The sequence below is a fragment of the Salmo salar genome, chromosome 16, assembly GCF_965601325.2.
Source record: "Salmo salar chromosome 16, fSalSal1, whole genome shotgun sequence".
Classification (NCBI taxonomy): Eukaryota; Metazoa; Chordata; class Actinopteri; order Salmoniformes; family Salmonidae; genus Salmo; species Salmo salar.
In genome coordinates this window covers 48,657,986-48,679,007 of record NC_138306.1, presented here as the reverse complement: position 1 = coordinate 48,679,007, position 21,022 = coordinate 48,657,986, and the positions used below count along the sequence as shown (strand labels likewise).

At 41.9% G+C, this 21,022-nt stretch overlaps 2 protein-coding genes across 4 annotated transcripts; both read right to left on the bottom strand.

Annotated features, from left to right (window-relative positions):
- Positions 1-415: 415 nt before the first annotated feature.
- Positions 416-7,680, bottom strand: LOC106574032 (cytochrome b-c1 complex subunit 6, mitochondrial). Its single transcript, XM_014149545.2, has 4 exons — positions 7,345-7,680; positions 7,036-7,071; positions 6,611-6,772; positions 416-618 (listed from the first exon to the last, which is right to left on the bottom strand). The coding sequence occupies exons 1-4, from the start codon at positions 7,387-7,389 to the stop codon at positions 586-588; spliced, it is 276 nt and encodes a 91-aa protein (XP_014005020.1). The 5' UTR covers positions 7,390-7,680; the 3' UTR covers positions 416-585.
- A 1,732-nt stretch (positions 7,681-9,412) lies between these two features.
- LOC106574033 (cytochrome P450 2J4) lies at positions 9,413-20,858 on the bottom strand. 3 transcript variants are annotated; one of them, XM_014149546.3, is made up of 10 exons: positions 20,728-20,858; positions 20,239-20,478; positions 19,636-19,801; positions 18,533-18,682; positions 17,727-17,887; positions 17,395-17,571; positions 17,009-17,147; positions 16,522-16,709; positions 16,218-16,359; positions 9,413-13,268 (listed from the first exon to the last, which is right to left on the bottom strand). In XM_014149546.3, the coding sequence occupies exons 1-10, from the start codon at positions 20,806-20,808 to the stop codon at positions 13,093-13,095; spliced, it is 1,620 nt and encodes a 539-aa protein (XP_014005021.2). In that variant the 5' UTR covers positions 20,809-20,858; the 3' UTR covers positions 9,413-13,092. The 3 variants fall into 3 exon arrangements, with proteins under 3 accessions (XP_014005021.2, XP_045553289.1, XP_082818887.1); XM_045697333.2 differs by lacking the exon at positions 20,728-20,858 and having other exon boundaries at positions 20,239-20,720; XM_082962761.1 differs by lacking the exons at positions 9,413-13,268; positions 16,218-16,359 and having other exon boundaries at positions 16,645-17,147.
- Between the last annotated feature and the right edge of the window lie 164 nt (positions 20,859-21,022).

Below are 21,022 nucleotides of genomic sequence, written 5' to 3'. Positions count from 1 at the left end.
CAGTCTCATTGCTCTGGCCAAACGCCATGCCACGGTCTTCTCTGCAATGAAGTAGCTATGTAGCGATCGGTAGAGGCACAGACATTCGGATGGGGAACCTGTGATACATATTTCATGGCACATTAGACTACTCTTGTGCCATATAGTATGATTGTATCTTATCAGGGACTGTTGATTGCATGAAGGCATGCAATACAAGAGATTTTCATTATGTGAAATTGTGTTTAAGCAAAACATAAAACACAATTGTAATGCTTTGCAATTATCCAGTTTAGACCAATGACCAAATTAATGTATGCTGCACTTGTCAAATTGATACATCATTCTCAGTCTCAATAGCTATACCGCCAGCTGGTAGACAAGATTAGACGCATCATCCAATATATTAAATCCAACCACAGAAAACAAACACTGATTCAACACTTCATTTATAATTTATTCACATGAACAGATACAGTGTGTATGAGGTTACAACTTAGACTCAGAGGAATCCTTTAAAACCAGGTACGTGTCACTTAAGTTAAATGGTAGTTGTCTATATCTGACAAGGAACTTCCACCAGTAGTGCAGGGAGCTGGAGGGACTTTACTTGACAGAATGAAAGACTTTGTGAGCCACCTGTAGGACAGAAATTAAAGGACAAGTTATTGCAAACTGTCTTGTACAAATGTATGCAAAGTGAGTGACACTTGTCCCCTAAAGTAGCTAGTTATCCCATCCAAAGTTGGGAGTATTTTCTATTCATTCCTCCTGTCTGACGATAGAAAGCACACAGCCTTATCACCAAATGAGGTTCGGTCCACTCATATGACCCTGTTTCTCCACAGCCTTCTCCTCCATCCTGCTATTCAACTACTGTTCTCAAATTCTAACATCTCCAATCATGAAGAACTTAATGAAGGAGGAGCATGCTAGAGTAAATCCACTGACTCCTGGATATAATCTTGCTTGTAGAAGTTCAAATGTTGAGTCATCTAATTTACCCATGCATCAGTTGTGGTGGTACACCTGGATGATTAGCCCAATGCTGACAGTAATACTAGGCTATTCTTTTCCCTAGAGATATAGGGAGGGAGTATACTACTACGCATCTCTCGAATACACTGACTGCATCTCAATAGTCTTAAGTCGCTTCCTCTACTCGTTTCCTCTCCATCATCTGCACTGACGTGAAGGAACTGGACAGGTGAAAGCAAACACCCAGTATGGTTTCAACCACAGTTCTGTCAACTGTTTTCAGAAAAGTACAGATGAAGGAGAGGAGACAAGGTGAGGAAACCACTATATACTATTAAGATGAACCCACTGATATCACTCTCCTGTCAGTCTGACAGCCAGCCTCAGTGTCATGTTCATTCTTGGCAGACAGAGAGATCTACCTCCAGCCTACATACAGTACCAAGTCTGTAATATCTATGTGTTTCAAGCAAACCACTTATAGTCCCTGTGCACAAGAACGCCAAGGTAGCCTGTCTAAATGACTTTCGCCCCATAGCACTCACATCTGTAGCCATGTAATGCTTTGAAAGGCTGGTCATGGCTCACATTGACACCATCATCCCAGACACCCGGGACCCACTCCAATTCACATACCGCCCCAACAGATCCACAGATGATGCAATCTCTATTGCACTCCACACTGCCCTTTCCCACATGGACAAGAGGAACGACTAAGTGAGAATGCTGTTCATTGACTACAGCTCAGTGTTCAACACCATAGTGCCCTCCAAGCTCATCACTAAGCTCAAGACCCTGGGACTAAACACTTCCCTCTGCAACTGATGGGCCACCCCCAGGTGGTGAGGGTAGGCAACAACACATCCACCACGCTGACCCTCAACACGGGGTCCCCTCCTGTACTCCCTGTTCGACTGCATGATTGCGCACAACTCCAACACCATCATTAAGTTTGCTGAAGACACTACAGTGATAGACCGGATCACCAACGATGATGAAACAGCCTACAGGGAGGTGGTCAGTGACCAGGCAGGTGTGTTGCCAGGACAACAACCTCTCCCTCGACATCAGTAAGACAAAGTAGCTGATCATGGACTAAAGGAAATGGATGGCCAAGCACGCCACCATCCACATCGACAGGCTGTAGTGGAGAGGGTCGAGAACTTCAAGTTCCTCGGTGTCCACATCACTAAGGAATTAACATGGTTCACACACACCAACACAGTCATGAAGAAGGCATGACAACACCTCGTCCCCCTCAGGAGGCTGAAAAGATTTGTCATGTGCCCTCAGATCCTCAAAAAGTTCTACAGCTGCACCATTGAAAGCATCTTGATTGGCTGCATCACCGCTTGGTATGGCAACTGCTTGGCATCCAACCACGAGGCGCTACAGAGGGTACTGCGTACGGCCCAGTACCTCACAGTGGCCGAGCTCCCTGCCATCCAGGACCTATAAGCGGTGTCAGATGAAGGCCCTAAAAATGGTCAAAGACTCCAGGCACCCAAATCACTGATTATTGTACTTTTAAATAGAGGTCGACCGATTAAATCGGAATGGCCGATTTAATTAGGGCCGATTTCAAGTTTTCATAACAATCGGTAAATCGGTATTTTTGGCCACCGATTTGCCCAATTTTTGAATATTTTTTTTTTTACACCTTTATTTAACTAGGCAGGTCAGATTAAGAACACATTCTTATTTTCAATGACGGCCTAGGAACGGGGTTTAACTGCCTTGTTCAGGGGGATTTGTTTTTGCAACCTTCCGGTTACTAGTCCAAAATCTCTAACCACCTGCCTTACAATGCACTCCACGAGGAGCCTGCATGGCAGGCTGACTGCCTGTTATGCGAGGGCAGCAAGAAGCAAAGGTAAGTTGCTAGCTAGCATTAAACTTATCTTATAAAAAACTATCAATCTTAACATAATCACTAGTTAACTACACATGGTTGATGATATTACTAGTTTATCTAACGTGTCCTGCATGGCATATAATCGATGCGGTGCCTGTTAATTTCTCATCGAATCACAGCCTACTTCGACAAACAGGTAATGATTTAACAAGCGCATTTGCGAAAAAAGCACTGTCGTTGCACCAATGTACCTAACCATAAACATCAATGCCTTTCTTTAAAATCAATACACAAGTATATATTTTTAAACCTGCATATTTAGTTAATATTGCCTGCTAACATGAAATTGTGTCACTTCTCTTGCGTTCATTGCACGCAGAGTCAGGGTATATGCAACAGTTTGGGCCGCATAGCTCGTTGCATTACTAATTTGCCAGAATTTTACGTAATTATGACATAACACTGAAGGTTGTGCAATGTAACAGGAATATTTAGACTTAGGGATGCCACCTGTTAGATAAAATATGGAACGGTTCTGTATTTCACTGAAAGAAAAAATGTTTTGTTTTCGAGATGATAGTTTCCGGATTCGACCATATTAATGACCTAAGGCTCGTATTTCTGTGTGTTTATTATATTATCATTAAGTCTATGATTTGATAGAGCAGTCTGACTGAGCGGTGGTAGGCACCAGCAGGCTCGTAAGCATTCATTCAAACAGCACTTTCGTGCGTTTTGCCAGCAGCTGTTTATGACTTCAAGCCTATCAACTCCCAAGATTAGGCTGGTGTAACCGATGTGAAATGGCTAGCTAGTTAGCGCTAATAGTGTTTCAAACGTCACTCGCTCTGAGACTTGGAGTAGTTGTTCCCCTTGCTCTGCATGGGTAACGCTGCTTCGAGGGTGGCTGTTGTTGATGTGTTCCTGGTTCGAGCCCAGGTAGGAGCGAGGAGAGGGACGGAACCTATACTGTTACACTGGCAATACTAAAGTGCTTATAAGAATATCCAATAGTCAAAGGTATATGAAATACAAATCGTATATAGAGAAAAATAGTCCTTTAATAACTACAACCTAAAACTTCTTACCTGGGAATATTGAAGACTCATGTTAAAAGGAACCACCAGCTTTCATATGTTCCCATGTTCTCAGCAAGGCACTTAAACGTTAGCTTTCTTACATGGCACATATTGCACTTTTACTTTCTTGTCCAACACTTTGTTTTTGCATTATTTAAACCAAATTGAACATGTTTCATTATTTATTTGAGGCTAAATAGATTTTATTGATGTATTATATTAAGTTAAAATAAGTGTTCATTCAGTATTGTTGTAATTGTCATTATTCCAAATATATATATATATATATATATATATATTATATTTTTTTAAATCGGCCAACTAATCGGTATCGGCTTTTTAAGGTCCTCCAATAATCGGTATCGGCGCTGAAAAATCATAATCGGTCGACCTCTAAATTTGAATTGAAAACATGGCTAAAATCTATCCAAACCTGTACACATGAGTGGTTCCTCATATGTAAGACGACAGTTGATGATAGTGTTGTTGTCGTTAGAATGATATATTATTGGATGTAATGTATTGGTATTTTGTATTGTTTTAGTGAGTTTTTGTATTGTGGCTGTGTAATTGTCCTTAGCTGCCCAGGGACTACGGATGCAAATTATCTTTTAGCTATCCCCGGCACATTTACATGGATGTGGCATTATTGATGTTGATTAATGTGCATTGTCCCCTATAAATAATTAAAACAATACATCAGACTGTTCTCTCTGCTACTGCACGGCAATTGGTACCGATGCACCAAGTGTGGAACCAACAGGACCCTGAACTGCTTCTACCCTCAAGCCATAAGACTACTAAATAGTTAACCATATAGCTACCTGGACTATCTGCATTGACCCTCTTTTGCAGTACATCTTGACTCATCACATACCCTGCTGCTGCTGCTACTACTACTTATTATCTATCCTGTTTCCTAGTCACTTTACCCCTACCTATATGTACAGTTGAAGTCAGAAGTTTACATACACTTAGGCTGGAGTCATTAAAACTCGTTGTTCAACCACTCCCCAAATGTCTTGTTAACAAACTATAGTTTTGGCAAGTCGGTTAGGACATCTACTTTGTGCATGACACAAGTCATTTTTCCAACAATTGTTTACAGACAGATTATTTTACTTATAATTCACTGTATCATAATTCCAGTGGGTCAGAAGCTCACAAACTAAGTTGACTGTGCCTTTAAACAGCTTGGAAAATTCCAGAAAATGATGTCATGGCTTGTGAAGCTTCTGATAGGCTAATTGACATCATTTGAGTCAATTGGAGGTGTACCTGTGGATGTATTTCAAGGCCTACCTTCAAACTCAGTGCCTCTTTGCTTGACATCATGGGAAAATCTAAAGAAATCAGCCAAGACCTGGTTCATCCTTGGGAGCAATTTCCAAACGTCTGAAGGTACCACGTTCATCTGTACAAACAATAGTACGCAAGTATAAACACCATGGGACCACGCAGCCGCCATACTGCTCAGGAAGGAGACGCGTTCTGTCTCCTACAGATGAAGGTACTTTGGTGCGAGAAGTGCAACTTAATCCCAGAACAACAGCAAAGGACCTTGTGAAGATGCTGGAGGAAACGGGTACAAAAGTATCTATATCCGCAGTAAAACGAGTCCTATATCGACATAACCTGGAAGTCCGCTTAGCAAGGAAGAAGCCACTGCTCCAAAACCGCCATAAAAAAGCCAGACTACGGTTTGCAACTTCACATGGGGACAAAGATCGTACTTTTTGGAGAAATGCCCTCTGGTCTGATGAAACAAAAATACAACTGTTTGGCCATAATGACCATCGTTATGTTTGGAGGAAAAAAGGGTTAGGCTTGCAAACCGAAGGACACCATCCGAACCGTGACACACAGGGGTAGCAGCATCATGTTGTGGGGTTGCTTTTCTGCAGGAGGGACTGGTGCACTTCACAAAATAGATGGCATATGAGGGAGGGAAATTATGTGGATATATTGAAGCAACATCTCAAGATATCAGTCAGGAAGTTAAATCTTAGTCGCAAATGGGTCTTTCAAATGGACAATGACCCCAAGCATACTTCCAAAGTTTTGGAAAAATGGCTTAAGGACAAAGTCAAGGTATTGGAGTGGCCATCACAAAGCCCTGACCTCAATCCTATAGAAAATTTGTGGGCACAACTGAAAAAGCGTGCGCGAGCAAGGAGGCCTACAAGTCTGACTCAATTTACACCAGCTCTGTCAGGAGGACGGGGCCAAAATTCACCCAACGTATTGTGGGAAGCTTATGGAAGGCTACCCAAAACATTTGACCCAAGTTCAACAATTTAAAGGCAATGCTAGGAATTGTGAAAAACTGAGTTAATGTAATTGGCTAAGGTGTATGTACACTTCCGACTTCAACTGTACATATCTATCTCAATTTGCTCGTACCCCTGCACATAAACTCGGTACTGGTACCCTGTTTATATAGCCAGGTTATCGTTACTCATTGTGTATTTATTCCTTGTGTTTATTCTATAATTTTTTTCTCTGCATTGTTGGGAAAGGCACGTAAGTAAGCATTTCACTGTTAGCCTGCAACTGTTGTTTACGAAGCATGTGACATAACATTTGATTTGAGTAGGCTCTATCAAGACCTGCAGGCATTATCAACGGAGTCACATGCACTCTCAAGCCTCCTTGTATGTATTCCCTTGCACCCCCCTTCTTCACTGTTGGTGAAAGTGTCTGGGTAGATCTCACATACACAGTGGTCCCGCGCATGGAGGAAGTCGAAAAGCTCCTCGGTGCAGTCCTCTCTGGTTTCGGACTTGGAGCCGACCCTGGATTCACAGTCCTCCAGTTTCGCCCTGGCGTGGACGCAGTGCTCTGCCTGCGCACACTTGTCCCGCACAACCTCAAGGGGGTCCTGGAACAGATTAACCAAGGTCAATAAGTACACAAACCATCTATTCCCCTAGACTGGTCTTAGATCTGTTTGTGCTATAGACAACATGTCTGGCATAACAAACGACCATAGACTTGGCTATAGCTCAAACAGATCTGGGACCAGGCTATCTATTCCCTCCAGTTGCATGACAACGAATTAGCTATGTTAGAACATTTTATGTGGGTTTTAGAACAAATGCATGGTGGGCAGATTATGCTGTATCAAACCAAATCGATTCATACCACCATATCTTCCTCCTCCTCTTCTTCCTCCTCTTCCTGAAAGAAAAACACATTTTAAACCACCCGAAACATTACACCGATGTTACACACTGGGAAATTTACCAAGGTTGTTAACTAAGCTAGCTAGCGCGTACTATTTATTGCCACTGGTTGATCGAAAGCAACCTAGCAGATTATTGGCTAACTAGCTAGCGAATTTGCTAACGAATCTTCTAGCCACGTTGGCTCTCTCAAATTTGGCCTTTAACAAATGAGCCCGTTCATTATTTAACGAGATATTGAATAAAACATGGTGCGTTCCCGTCTTACATCTTCAGGTTCCCCGTTCAGGATCATTTTCTCCTCGAAAACCATGACGTTTATGCTCTTGAACTGGTATGACCCACTGTTAGATGATGAATTTGATGTTGGAGGACGGAGCAGTCCAGGTCACTCACCGGATGTTATCATGGCGTCACATTACGTCGGTGTCCACTAGTTACCACAGCCACAAAGTCGAAATTGTACAAATCTCTTTTGTTCCCTTTTGGTCTTAATTTAAGGTTAGGCATAAGGTTAGCAGTGGGTTAGGTTTAAGATCACATTTTAAGAAGATAAATTGTAGAAATGGACGAGGTTTACCACTTTGTGGCTATGGTAACTAGTGACGACCCGCTACTTCTTCTATGTTTACTAATGGCACCTAGTTGATTCACTGTACGCTACTGCTGCGTTGTGCAACGGAGTAGTTACATACCGTTTAAAGGGATTCAGTCACGTACAGGACAACCATTTCACATCTAGAACAATTTCCCAAATTCGAAATCCCAATAAACAATTTCTAAATGAAACACCACAAATATTATCTAAACTAAGATTATATTTTACTACTCCAGTTTTATGTGTTTTCCCTGTAAATTAAGTTACCTAGTGACAGGGGCGAAAATCTGATATCAACTTTGGGGGGGACAATTACATTAAATTTTCTCAAGAGCAATTCCTGAGGGGGACACCAAAAGTAGTGCTGTAACACATAGCCTACATTGTAATATGGTAAATGTATATAGAGGAACCAAAGAAATAAGGTGTTTGCCGTACTCCTAACTGCCGGTACCCAAAACTACACAACTACTCACAACAGCAATACCATTGCCTTTAACAAATCTTAGTTCAGTCACCAGTTTAAGTTGAGAGTGGGGGTATCCATGGCATTTTCCAATTATGTTCCTATTTTACAAGCAAAAAAAATGGAGAACCTTTCATAATGTTGCCAAACAAAGACTCAACAAACTTACCTGAGACTCCCTGTCTCTGCCAGTCTGTCCCTGCATATCTGTCCCCAACTCTGCTGTCTGTGTGCCATCTGTTGCCTGCTCTGCCTAATAACATCATTGTGAAACATTTCCATTAGAATTTAATTTCTTTCTTATGAACATTTTATCAACTAGTCTTTGAGATATTAGGCTACTAGGGTTCTTACTTTGCGTTTTGGTGTGGCTGGCTACACACACACACAGTGTGTAGGTTATTTACAGTAGGAGATGGGCTTCTATCATCTTATCTTTTATCATTCTATTTGGGCTTTGATCTAAAAGGTAGCTAGCAAATGTGAAACGGATTACAATGACAAGAGTTGACAGCTGTATGAGTTCACCATTTACACAACATATGCTGCAACCTTTTGTCATTTTAATAGTTTGTTTCATATTGGCTGGCTTCCAACAATAGCTGAATTTGCAAAGCTAGCGAGCACCAATTCAGTTTCAGTGGTGTTTGCTATAATCTTTGCTACCCGGGTTAAATAAAATAAATAAATAAAAGTTCCCTTGCGACAATTTAGCTTTTGCAACGAGACCATTAAATATATTTAAGACAATGGTAGAAGAGAGTGTAGTTCTGTTCAGTTTGGACTTCAGTTTATCGCTAACCTTATCACAGGGACTTTGAAGCACTAACTTACATCATCTGCATGCTGATCTCGGAATAAATTGACGATAGCAAAGATTCCATCTTTGACGAGGCCACATAAATGGAATAGGTACTAGCTAGCTTAATAGTTAATATTTGCGCGCTAGCTCTGCATATTCAGCTAGTGTGTGTGCGCGATTGACTGGATTAACCTCACGTCAGTTACGTTCATTGAGTGCCTTTCAGACAGTGGCTACAACCCCTCTGTTACCTTGCCAGTGGATCAAACCATTGTGAGGAAAAGGGTGGGGTGGTCGCAATCTTTTGAAACTTAAAAACGCGCTATTAAGTGTCTATAATCAGCACAATTGCTTTCATTGCGTATTATTAATATTATTTAAATTACATAGTTATGTTTCAGTGATATATTGGGGGGGACAAATCATATTTGATTGGCCCTTCAAGTGCCCATATTCAAATGATGTGAGGATCAGAGCAACAATATCTTTATTTTTTATTTCACCTTTATTTAACAAGGTAGGCCAGTTTAGAACAAGTTCTCATTTAAAACTGAGACCTGGCCAAGATAAAGCAAAGCAGTGCGACAAAAACAACAACACAGAGTTACACATAAACAAACGTACAGTCAATAACACAATAGAAACATCTATGTACAGTGTGTGCAAATGTAGAAGAGTAGGGAGGTTAGGCAATAAATAGGCCATAGAGGTGAAATAATTACAATTTAGCATAAACACTGGAGTGATAGATGTGCAGATGACGATGTGCAAGTAGAGATACTGGGGTGCAAAAGAGCAAGAGGATAAATAACAATATGGGGATGAGGTAGTTGGGTGAGCTATTTACAGATGGGCTGTGCACAGGTACAGTGATCAGTAAGCTGCTCTGACAGCTGATGCTTAAAGTTAGAGAGGGAGAAATGAGACTCCAGCTTCAGTGATTTTTGCAATTCGTTCCAGTCTTTGGCAGCAGAGAACTGGAAGGAAAGGCGGCCAAAGCAAGTGTTGTCTTTGGGGATGACCAGTGAAATATACCTGCTGGAGTGCGTGCTACGTCTACGGCTATGTTCACCAGTGAGCTGAGATATGGCGGGGCTTTACTTAGCAAAGACTTATAGATGACCTGGAGCTAGTGGGTTTGGCAACAAATATGTATTGAGGGCCAGCCAACGAGAGCATACAGGTCGCAGTGGTGGGTAGTATATGGGGCTTTGGTGACAAAACGGATGGCACTGTGATAGACTACATCCAGTTTGCTGAGTAGAGTGTTGGAGGCTATTTTGTAAATGACATCGCCGAAGTCAAGGATCAGTAGGATGGTCAGTTTTACTAGGGTATGTTTGGCAGCATGAGTGAAGGATGCTTTGTTGCTTTGAAGCCGATTCTAGATTTCATTTTGGATTGGAGATGCTTAATGTGAGTCTGGAAGGAGAGTTTTCAGTCTAACCAGACACCTAGGTATTTGTAGTTGTCCACATATACACAGGCAGTTAGGAAAGCAAAGGCTAGCTTTTTCAAACAGAAATTTGCATCCTGTAGCACTAATTCCAAAATTGATTGGTTCCTGACTTCCCTGAAAAGTTGCATGATCCAGTGTAACGGTTCAGAGCGGTAGGAATCCGGAGATGTGGTAGAGAAAAAGCAGTCCGATATGCTCTGGGTTGATATCGCGTTGTGCAGACTGGCAGGAATTGACCAGGCTGAGGCTGGCTGATGTCCAAGTTAATGGTGATGACTGCTAGCAGTGGCTAACTGACTAGTAGCTAGTAGCTAGTTAGCTGGCTAGCTTCTGATCGGGGTTCCGGGGTAAAAAGTGTAAAAAAAATTGCAGATCCGTACCACATTGGGTGAGGCGGGTTGCAGGAGAGTATGTTCAGTCCGTAGATGGAAATTGAGATAAAAAAATATATAACAAATATTTCAGAAATATATACAAAGAAAAATATATATACATGGGACGAGACGGGAAAAGACAAACAGACGTCCTACACCTGTTGTATTCGGCACGTGACAAATAACATTTGATTTACTAAAAAGCTCTGGTGAACACAGAGAATAGTGGAATTGGTGTCATAGACTACTGATAAGGGATAAGAGGTTAATAAGTTCAAAGCTCAGTTGCACTTCACCTACCAGCAGTAAATGATGCGCAAGCAGTAAATGAAAAAAGAGCGTTCGATATGTTATCACACGCCATCTTGGAACGAAGCGATAACATATCGAACGCTCTTTTTTCCGAATACAACAGGTGTAGACCTTACAGTGGAATGCTTACTTACAAGCCCTTAACCAACAATGCAGTTTTAAGAAAATACCCCCAAAAAAGTAAGAGATAAGAATAACAAATAATTCAAGAGCAGCAGTAAATAACAATACCGGGCTATATACAATGCAAATAGTCTGGGTAGCCATTTGATTAGCTGTTGTGGAGTCTTATGGCTTGGGGGTAGACGCTGTTTGAATGCTGATTGGCTGACAGATGTATACCACGGGTATGACAAAACATTTATTTTTACTGCTCTAATTATGTTGGTAACCAGTTTATAATAGCAATAAGGCTCCTCGGGGGGTTGTGGTATATGGCCAATATACCACGGCTAAGGGCTGTGTCCAAGCACTCCACGATGCGTTGTGCTTAACAACAGCCCTTAGCTGTGGTATATTGTCCATATACCACAAACGCCAGAGGAGCCTTATTGCTTAATTCTACCCTCCTGTCTCTCCTCCAGGTAAACTAATGCGTCTGGGAGAGAGCCTGGCCATGATGGAGCTATTCCTCTTCTTCACCTTCATGCAGAGGTTCTTGTTCTCCATGCCGCCCAGAGTGAAGCCCGTGATGGGACTACAACTTTGGCATCACCCTGTCACCCGTTCCCCATGACATCTGTGCCACCCCGCACCAATGAGAGGGCACGGATCCATTGAGATGGCATGGTTTCTCCACGCCTACAGTAACAGTTAACATAATTACATGAACAGTTTCACTCATCAATAAGCTCATAATAATCATACATCCTGTTTTGAATGGTCATGAGACAGTTATTTACATAGATGGTTTCACTCATCATCAGTAAGCCCATGTCTTGTTTTGAATTGTCAAATGACATAGACTAGGCAAGGAATAAATAGTTTGTACAGTGAGGTGTTGTGTGCTATATTTGGGTTATAGATTTTGATGCTGTACAGATATAATGACAATCCATGTCATTTACATTACATTTAAGTCATTTAGCAGACGCTCTTATCCAGAGCGACTTACAAATTGGTGCATTTACCTTATGATATCCAGTGGAACAACCACTTTACAATAGTGCATCTAAATCTTTTAAGGGGGGGGGGGGGGGGTTAGAAGGATTACTTTATCCTATCCTAGGTATTCCTTAAAGAGGTGGGGTTTCAGGTGTCTCCGGAAGGTGGTGATTGACTCCGCTGTCCTGGCGTCGTGAGGGAGCTATGTCTGAATGAATGGGATTATTTTTATTGTTATTGTTGATTTATGAAATGGAGAGACTGCTTTTCATTCATGTGTTCATTTGAGATATACAGTATTGCAGAAGATATGAAATAAGTATGATTAAGCTAAGTATAGATAAAAAGGACTTGCCTTGACTGACCTTTGAACTATATTCTGAACTCTGATTATATATCGTCGAGGTGCTATTTTGACTTTACCTGGCACCTTACAGGAGCAGAGTATGTTCAAGCAAAAAAAAATTGCTGTGTTTTGTTTTCAGGAAAGTAAATAAGTAAAGTAAACACATTTTGTGTACAATGTCTTCCAAAAATATCATTTCCAGTAAAAGAAAATTAAGAAAGAATTTGAATGCAATTCTAATACACCACTCTTACAATATCAACGTCATGATGCACCAGCTGTATGCTGGAATTCAGGTTTGACAAACAATGCTATTCACCTTCATCAACCAGTTCATGCAGGGCCTAGTCCTACACAAAGCACAAGGAATTCATATCAATCGTATTTCCTTGATTCCTCACATCCTCCCTCCTCGTCTCCTTCTCAAGGCACATTGGAGCAAAAGATCTGAGGTTCCTCCCCTCAGATCTTCTCCTCCAATGTATTTTGAGAAGGAGGCAAGGGGACAGAAGACAAGGAATCAACAAAATACAATAGAGATTCACCCAAGGTGTCTCATCGAGGCAAGGCACAGATTTTGAAGGGCTTTGGTCTACTGGTGATGCCCACCTGGCCCTCCAGGCCCAGCTCCCAGCCCTGTGGAGGTGTGAAGGTGAACCTCTGGAGCAGAAAGGTGAAGAACAGAAACAGCTCCATCCTGGCCAGCTGCTCCCCTGGACACATCCTCTTACCTGAGAGAGAGTAGAGTGCGCACACACACAAACACACACACACACCTTTAACATGAGGATGGCGTATGTATGTGTTTGTTCTCCACTCTTCCACCCTCTGTGTCTTGGCAGATTATATGGAAAATGAAAACCTGAACAATTCTGTTTACTGTATCCTCAAGACCCTGCAGTAGTACATTTCATTTTGAACAACTGTTTCTCTGGTAGGGAGGATTGAAGGAGGATAGTTTTGTGATACATGTTTGGGAGACAAATGAAGGGGTTTTGTTATGAATTAACAGTATTACACTAACATTTTACATTTTAAAGGGTAATGGAAACACTTTAGGAAGTACATCTAAGCAAAGAGATGTATTCAATCCACTAATACTAAACATGTACATTTAACATAAACACATCTCTACATTTAGTATTTTGATCCTCGTCAAGGTTTATTTGAGCTATGGTCAGCGCCATTTTAAATTGCCATAGTAACGACTGACGCCAGTGCGTCACTGGCAGGAATCATCAAGTTGTCTGTGGTGTTGAGGCTTCGATCACACCGACAGCATCATTGCATTTCGGTACACCAGAATTACATTCATTTCCAATGAAACGCTGTGTTTGCCTTGCAGCATTGTGTTACAGAGGCAGTTGCAGTGCGTTCGGTGTGGTGCAAACGTTGGATTTATTGAATGGCCTGACAAAAATGGTAGCAGAAGGTGAATGTTGAACTTTTGTTGCGTACATATTCAGATGATGCTGCATGCTATTTTGCGCAACGAAGCTGTCAGAGAGTGGCACTTCGAACACACCAACATTCACCTTCTGCTACCATTTCTGTCAAGCCATCTATGCATACAGTTTGACGCATACGTTCAATAAATCCAATGCACGCACTGCAACTGCCTCTGCAACACAATGCTGCAAGGCAAACACAGCGTTTCATTGGAAATGAATGTAATTCCATGTAGGCAGTTCGTTTTAGATAAAGGCTAAATGGCATATATTATTTAAGTCTGCTTTGACTATGTGTAACCGATGTGAAATGGCTAGCTAGATAGCGTTTCAATCGGTGACGTCACTCGCTCTGAGACCTTGAAGTAGTTGTTCCCCTTGCTCTGCAAGGGCCATGGCTTTTGTGGAGCGATGTGTAACTATGCTTCGTGGGAGGCAGTTGTTGATGTGTGCAGAGGGTCCCTGGTTCGAGCCCAGGTAGGGGCAAGGAGAGGGACGGAAGCTATACTGTTACATTGGTGCCGTGACCCGGATCACTGGTTGCTGCGGAAAAGGAGGAGGTCAAAAGGGGGGTGAGTGTAACCAATGTGAATTGGCTAGCTAGTTAGCGGAGTGCGCGCTAATTGTGTTTCAATTGGTGATGTCACTCACTCTGAGACCTTTTAGTAGTTGTTCCCCGTGGCTTTTGTGGAGCGATGGGTAATGATGCTTCGTGGGAGGCCCATTGTTGATGTGTGCAGAGGGTCCCTGGTTCGAGCCCAGGTAGGGGCGAGGAGAGGGATGGAAGTTATACTGTTACATATGCCAACTAGCTGCCCAGTGTAGTTACCATTCCTTTTCAATACATGACAGCCACAGCAATTGAAGTCACTACTCTAGCGACAGGGACATGGATTAGTGCGTGTTGAAAGTAAATTTATTTTAAAAGCAAGTTTCTGGTTACGCTTGAAACTGTTGTTATAGTGGACAAGCTAACTAATACTATTTTTACAAAAGGCGCAGGCACTATGTCTTGAAAAAAAAGGCTAGATTTACTAAATGAACTGGTTTTATTCAAACTCAAACCCTATGTAAATGCCTTTGCTTCTGGGTATGCGCGCCTTAAGGAAGAAACAACACGCGCCGTACACCTCGTCTAATTCTCCCTTGTGCCCATAGGGTGAACTGCCGATAAACTGCCAGCCTGTATGGTAAGCAAACAAAATGATTGAAGTTAGTCTGATACCGAAACTAAATCACAATGTATTTATGAGCACGCCCCATTATTGGTTAGAATGAGATTTCATCAATCATGACGCTGTCTGCGATTCCAACTCCGGCCGTCTAATCTAAAGGTAAATGTCTTACCATCGCGCCAAAAGGCGCTGGTGATACACATCGTTATAAGATACTGATTATATATATTGAGCACCTACCCACTACCGATATTAACCTTAAACAATTTATAATAAAGCAACATTTCACAAATTATTTAACTGGCATATCGGCTGCTGACTGGTCGAGTAACTTCATAAGGATTAGTGACACGTCCAAGAAATACATCGCCAGACAGACTGACAGGAACCTCTGACTGGATGTAATACAGTCACCATCCAGACAGACTGACAGGAACCTCTGACTGGATGTAATACAGTCACCATCCAGACACACTGACAGGAACCTCTGACTGGATGTAATACATCACCATCCAGACAGACTGACAGGAACCTCTGACTGGATGTAATACAGTCACCATCCAGACAGACTGACAGGAACCTCTGACTGGATGTAATACATCACCATCCAGACAGACTGACAGGAACCTCTGACTGGATGTAATACATCACCATCCACTGGGATTTTGTGCTGTATCTACACACACACACACTCATACTCTAGCCATTATCTGGCAGCATCCCTCTCACAACAGTTTGTGTTTGGCTACGCTGACCCACTAGCTGAGGTGTTTCAGACGGCATGTCTCTGCTGTTACTGCTACGAGAACAAACTCTTTGATCTGAGGCAACGATCGGCTCAAACATGAACGTCTTCAATAGGTTTATTGGCTCCCTGACTAACATTATTTCACTCTCTGTAATAAACTCGGTAAATTCAGCCATTTTTGGGAGTTCCAAAATTCTCTCCTGCTAGTGACGCAACAATGCTAATATAGCGATTTACAGTTACAGTTACCTGCCATTCTAAATCCTAGTGTTTCCATTCCCCTTTAAATGCATGTTAATAATATATTACCTATAGAAAATGGGATAAAATTGTCTTTTTTGACAAATTTTCCATTTTTATCCAGGAAATGTCCAGGATTGAACAGATCAGGGGTTGCATACTCATTTCTGTCCTGTAGGATTGGTTTTAACATTGGAAACACCATCATTCCCTGTGCAAAACAGAAGAGTCAATTTGTCAAACGTCATTGCCAGTAAAACCTTCAGTGTGAAGTCAACATGCACTATTGAACCAGCACGCATCAACTCAAACATTCAGTTGATCATGTACTCCAGCAGTAGAATCACAACATATCCATCGACCCTACACCCACCTTGGGCACTAGATACCCCGCCACGGTGGTGTCCTTATTGGCCACTCTGGGAGGCGTTAAGGGGACAATGTTCCCAAACCTCTGGATCTCATGGATCACAGCATAGGTATACGGCATGTTGGCTCGGTCGTCCATTGAGGGCTGGCGTGCCGAACCTATGACCTCATCGATCTCCGCTTGCACCTTCTCTACGGAGGGAGAATGAGGAAGTTAATGATTGGCTGGAGCAGATGGCTGCATAGCGCATACAGTATAATGGATTAACAAAGCCATAAAACAAGTAATTTTCCTGGTAAGCACTAGGCTATTATAACAGAGTACTGTTAGGGCCTGTTTATGCTTAGCGCCTATTTCCTGAACACAGATGAAGCCTAGTTCTGGACTAAAAAACATGCTCAATGAAAACGTTCTATTGTGTCTGGAAAACCAGCCATTTGACACCAATTTTTTTTTAATACTAATAGATGTGTTCCTGCCAGTGTCACACTTTGAATGTCGGGGTACTTGGCCATGTACAGCATTGCCCAGAGAAGGGTGTTGGACGTTGTTTCTGTCCCGGCCCCAAACAGATCCACCACGCAGTGCAGCAGGTTCTCCTCAGTGAAGCCAGCCGCCCCATCCTGATTCTGCAGGGGGAATGGTCATCAGGTGATGTCAAGATGAGGGCAAATCATCATGCATTGTCAGGCTGTGGGGAGTTTGCTGACAAAGTCATATTAAAACCAAAAATCTACAATTTTCTTGACGAAATTAGCCCAAAATATGACAAACTCTATTAACACGGCAATCGTAATTCTAAAGAGATGAGAGTAGATCACAGGGAGTAACTGTTAAAGATAGAAAAGAGCTGAAAAGGTCCGGCTGTGGCATTACCTTCTCTATCTCTTCCAGGTAACAGTCTATGTAGTCTCTGGGGTTGGATGGGTTCCTGTCCTCTTTATGTTTCTCTACTTCCTCTCTGATAAACTGCTTTATGGTACCAAGGTTGATGAAGGCTGATTGGTGCTTCCCAGGCAAATAGTGCAGCAGTGTGGGAAACTGATTATACATCTGTCGAAAGAACAGGAAATTAGCCTGAGAAGGTAGATTTCCTGGGGAGAATGTGTGTCCTTGCAGATGCTGTGCACTATAATTCACTTTGCCAAAGAGATACACTGATCACCCAACAGAGAATAGCAGACACGTCTGTGTCGTTGTAAACATACCCGTCCACAGAAGGTAGCAGGCAGCTGGAAAACGTCCTCGGAGCATTTCAGCATGTGGTGGAAGTGGTGGTCATTGTATTCAAACCTACAACCAAACACCAGGGTGCACAGGATGTTGGCCACTGCATTGTTGGTGACGTCTTCAGGGTTAAAGGGCAGGCCTGAAACAGTTCAGAGGTTGGGTCAAAGATGGTGGATAAATGAAGATGTCTTACTCAGACAGTTTAGACACAGATTCAACAATGAGCCAGATATTTCACCGGATGTATAAGTGTGAAGCATCTGGTTGACGTTTCCAATCAATAACAAATACGGTGATGAGAGGAAGTGGCCAGCAGTGAGAGATCATGGACCGAGATGGATTTTGGCCAACATTATGAAACATTTGATCTTAATACAGTTTTCTGTTCCAAAAACTAAAATATGTTATGAACAGATTGGACTCAGTTTTGTAAATTTTACCCTTTGCCATAGCAAAAAAAAAAAGTATTGTTTAGAACTAGTGCAAGGGCGAATTGAGTTATTACACACACGCACTTCACAGAGTAGGCGTTCCCTAATGTAAATATGCAAATAAGATGCTTGTTCATAGCATTCATTTACAAGTAGAGAGAGGATACCTTGATCAGAAACGGTTGGAAATGAAAGCTAAGAAACATCTGGACTTCACAATAGCAACGTTTTGGGTTTGAACGCAAGATAGCAATTAACCATACAACAACTAGCCATTCTGGATAAGAGTGCCAGTTAAACAACTGAGACTGTGGTTCATGCCCTGGTTTGGGCACCATAAACGCTGACTTCACCTCTCTCTGCCAAGTAGACATCACACAGGAAGTGGCTCTCCTGCAGGATGGAGGTCTCCAGGGTCTTCTTTCCCACTCCAAAGTATTTGAGCGTGGACACGGCAAAGCGCCTCTGCTGCCGCCACATGTGACCGTTAGAGGAGATCAGGCCTAGATAACCATCATCCGGTCAAGACATGGAGACAATGACAGAATTACTAAGATTAAATATGACTAAATAAGACCCAATATGACTGTGTGGTTCTGCCTGATGGGTCATTCTTGAATTGTGGTGGTAAATGCTTTCCTTTAACTTTGGTACCATTTTGTAAAAACACAAAAATGGCAAAAACGTGACAAATAATACATCTACTGCAGTTTTATTTAACTGTTATTTAATGTGAAAACCAATGTAAGTCCTTTATACTGAAAAACATATATTTTTATGTATTGTAGAAAATACCAGGGGCTAGCTAATTGGCTTGTCCCACTGGTGATATGTATAAGTGTAGTGAAATGCTTTGGGGATTTAGAGATATTATTGTGAATGCTAGACAGTGGGGGAAAAAGATATTCAAGATATTGTACAGATCAATAAAAACAAAGGCGGCTATTAAAACACCTTTTTTTTTTACTAGCAGATTGTGTTTCCTTCAGTGTTATGTCATTGTTGTTACCGCCTTGAAAATGACTGATTACAAAGATATACAAGGATCTTGAGCATTCTCTCCAGTGGCAAACTGTTATTAGGGGAGGGGTCTATATTAAAGAAAATGATGTCATAAATGTGAGGATTCTATTGATCATGTGGTGTGTCCAAATCCAAAGTGTCACTTGGTGTCAATTTAAATAAAGATAAATAACATTGTGAGCAAAATGATTAATCATATCACTTTAGTAAATGTTTTTTAAAAGATTGTGACCTCCATTTTAGAAAATGTACCAAAAATGTCTCATTGGTGTTATTACTCCTACTGGTGGCACAATGTCATAATGGTCAAAATTATTTCAATTAATTAAACCAAGGTTTCCCAAACTCGGTCCTGGGGCCCCTCCTAGGTGCACATTTTGGTTTGTGTACCCAGGAGTTTGGGACCCTGCATTAAGCTACCATATTAGCCTACCCAAGCCTCTGCTTATCCTGTCGTTCAGGGGGTAAGATGGCCTATCGGTGAAGGTGTCGGCCTGATCCACAAAGGCTTCCTTAAAGCCTCGGAGACCTGAGAGGAGCACACAGCGGTTCCCTCCACCCAGGTCTAGTGTAGTCACATCCCCGTAGCTCTCTACAAACTATAGAAAACACACTTTAGTGAGCATGTCACACTAAGCACACTAATTCCATCATCATTTATTAGATAGGCTATCTACAATAAAAACAGATGATTACAGAATGACTACATCCACTGGGTATAGCATTTTTTGTTCTTGTGGAAAAGCCTAAGGAGATGTGGGAAAAAAAATTGCTATCTAGAACCTAAAATGGTTCTTCGGCTGTCCCCATAGGATAACTCTTTAAAGAACCCTTTTTGGTTCCAGATAGAACCTTTTTGGGTTCCATGTACAACCCTTTCCCCAGAAGGTTCTACATGGAAAGCAAAAGGCTTCTAGCTGGAACCAAAAAAAGGGGTTCCTATGGTGGACAAACGAAGAATCCTTTTGTAACCTTTTTTTCTAAGAGTGTATAATTTGAGCAGTTACACATGACCTTATCTCTCACGTGTCCTTACCTTTTTAAAGGAGCCTATGTAGTCCTTGATGCTGATATTCAGCATATTCCCAACAAAAGGCAGGGGGAAGGGGCCTGGTGGGTAGTTCTTAGGAGGCAGATCATGGATGTACTTGGTCACCAACAGAACCAAGAGGAACAGGAGGACCCCCTTGGTATCGATCCACTGTCCCACCAGACAGACTAACGCCTCCAACATGGTGGAAACCCTCACTGAACTCTCTGGTAATGCGTACAGTAGCTGTAGAAACCCTGAGTATAAGTCTTTACTCTTAAGGCATGTATTAGAAGATCACATGCGGTCAGCGGACAAAACCGTACACTTTTCTCTAGAATAAACAAGTCTTATTCTGTAAGAGAACATAAATCCGTGGAGGACTGCAGTGATATAGAGCAGAGTTCAACAGCTTCTGGCTTTCACAAATGTAAACACATTCCTTGCCTTTCCGGCCAAACCAATGAGGAAAAGGCTTCCTAAAATGGTACTTACATTTGTAGTTTGGTGTGATGTCTCAGCCTGTTCAGACTGACTTTTACTGGGGCAAGAATTCAGTCCGGGATACTTGTACATTTGTTACGCAATAGCTGCACAATGAAGGTCTCTGTGATAGGCTAGTTTTGTAAATGGGATTATGTAAAATGCTTGTATAAGGTTACACAAGGGAGTATTTGCCTGCAATGTGCCAATACAGACTACTACATTCTATTTCCTAATATTTTTTACATGTGTAGACAATCTACATAGAGAAACTTTCACTTTATTATATCATTGATGATTTCCAATC

Excerpts from the sequence above, each read along its gene's own strand:
- LOC106574033 (XM_014149546.3), bottom strand. The coding sequence starts at position 20,808 with ATGTACAAGTATCCCGGACTGAATTCTTGCCCCAGTAAAAGTCAGTCT. Across the intron at positions 17,572-17,726 it reads CTGCTACCTTCTGTGGACGG|ATGTATAATCAGTTTCCCAC; the intron begins GTATGTTTACAA and ends TTCTTTCGACAG. Across the intron at positions 17,148-17,394 it reads ACCTGGAAGAGATAGAGAAG|AATCAGGATGGGGCGGCTGG; the intron begins GTAATGCCACAG and ends TTCCCCCTGCAG.
- LOC106574032 (XM_014149545.2), bottom strand. The coding sequence starts at position 7,389 with ATGGTTTTCGAGGAGAAAATGATCCTGAACGGGGAACCTGAAGAT. Across the intron at positions 7,072-7,344 it reads TGAACGGGGAACCTGAAGAT|GAAGAGGAGGAAGAAGAGGA; the intron begins GTAAGACGGGAA and ends TTTTTCTTTCAG. Across the intron at positions 619-6,610 it reads TCCATGCGCGGGACCACTGT|GTGGCTCACAAAGTCTTTCA; the intron begins GTATGTGAGATC and ends TCTGTCCTACAG.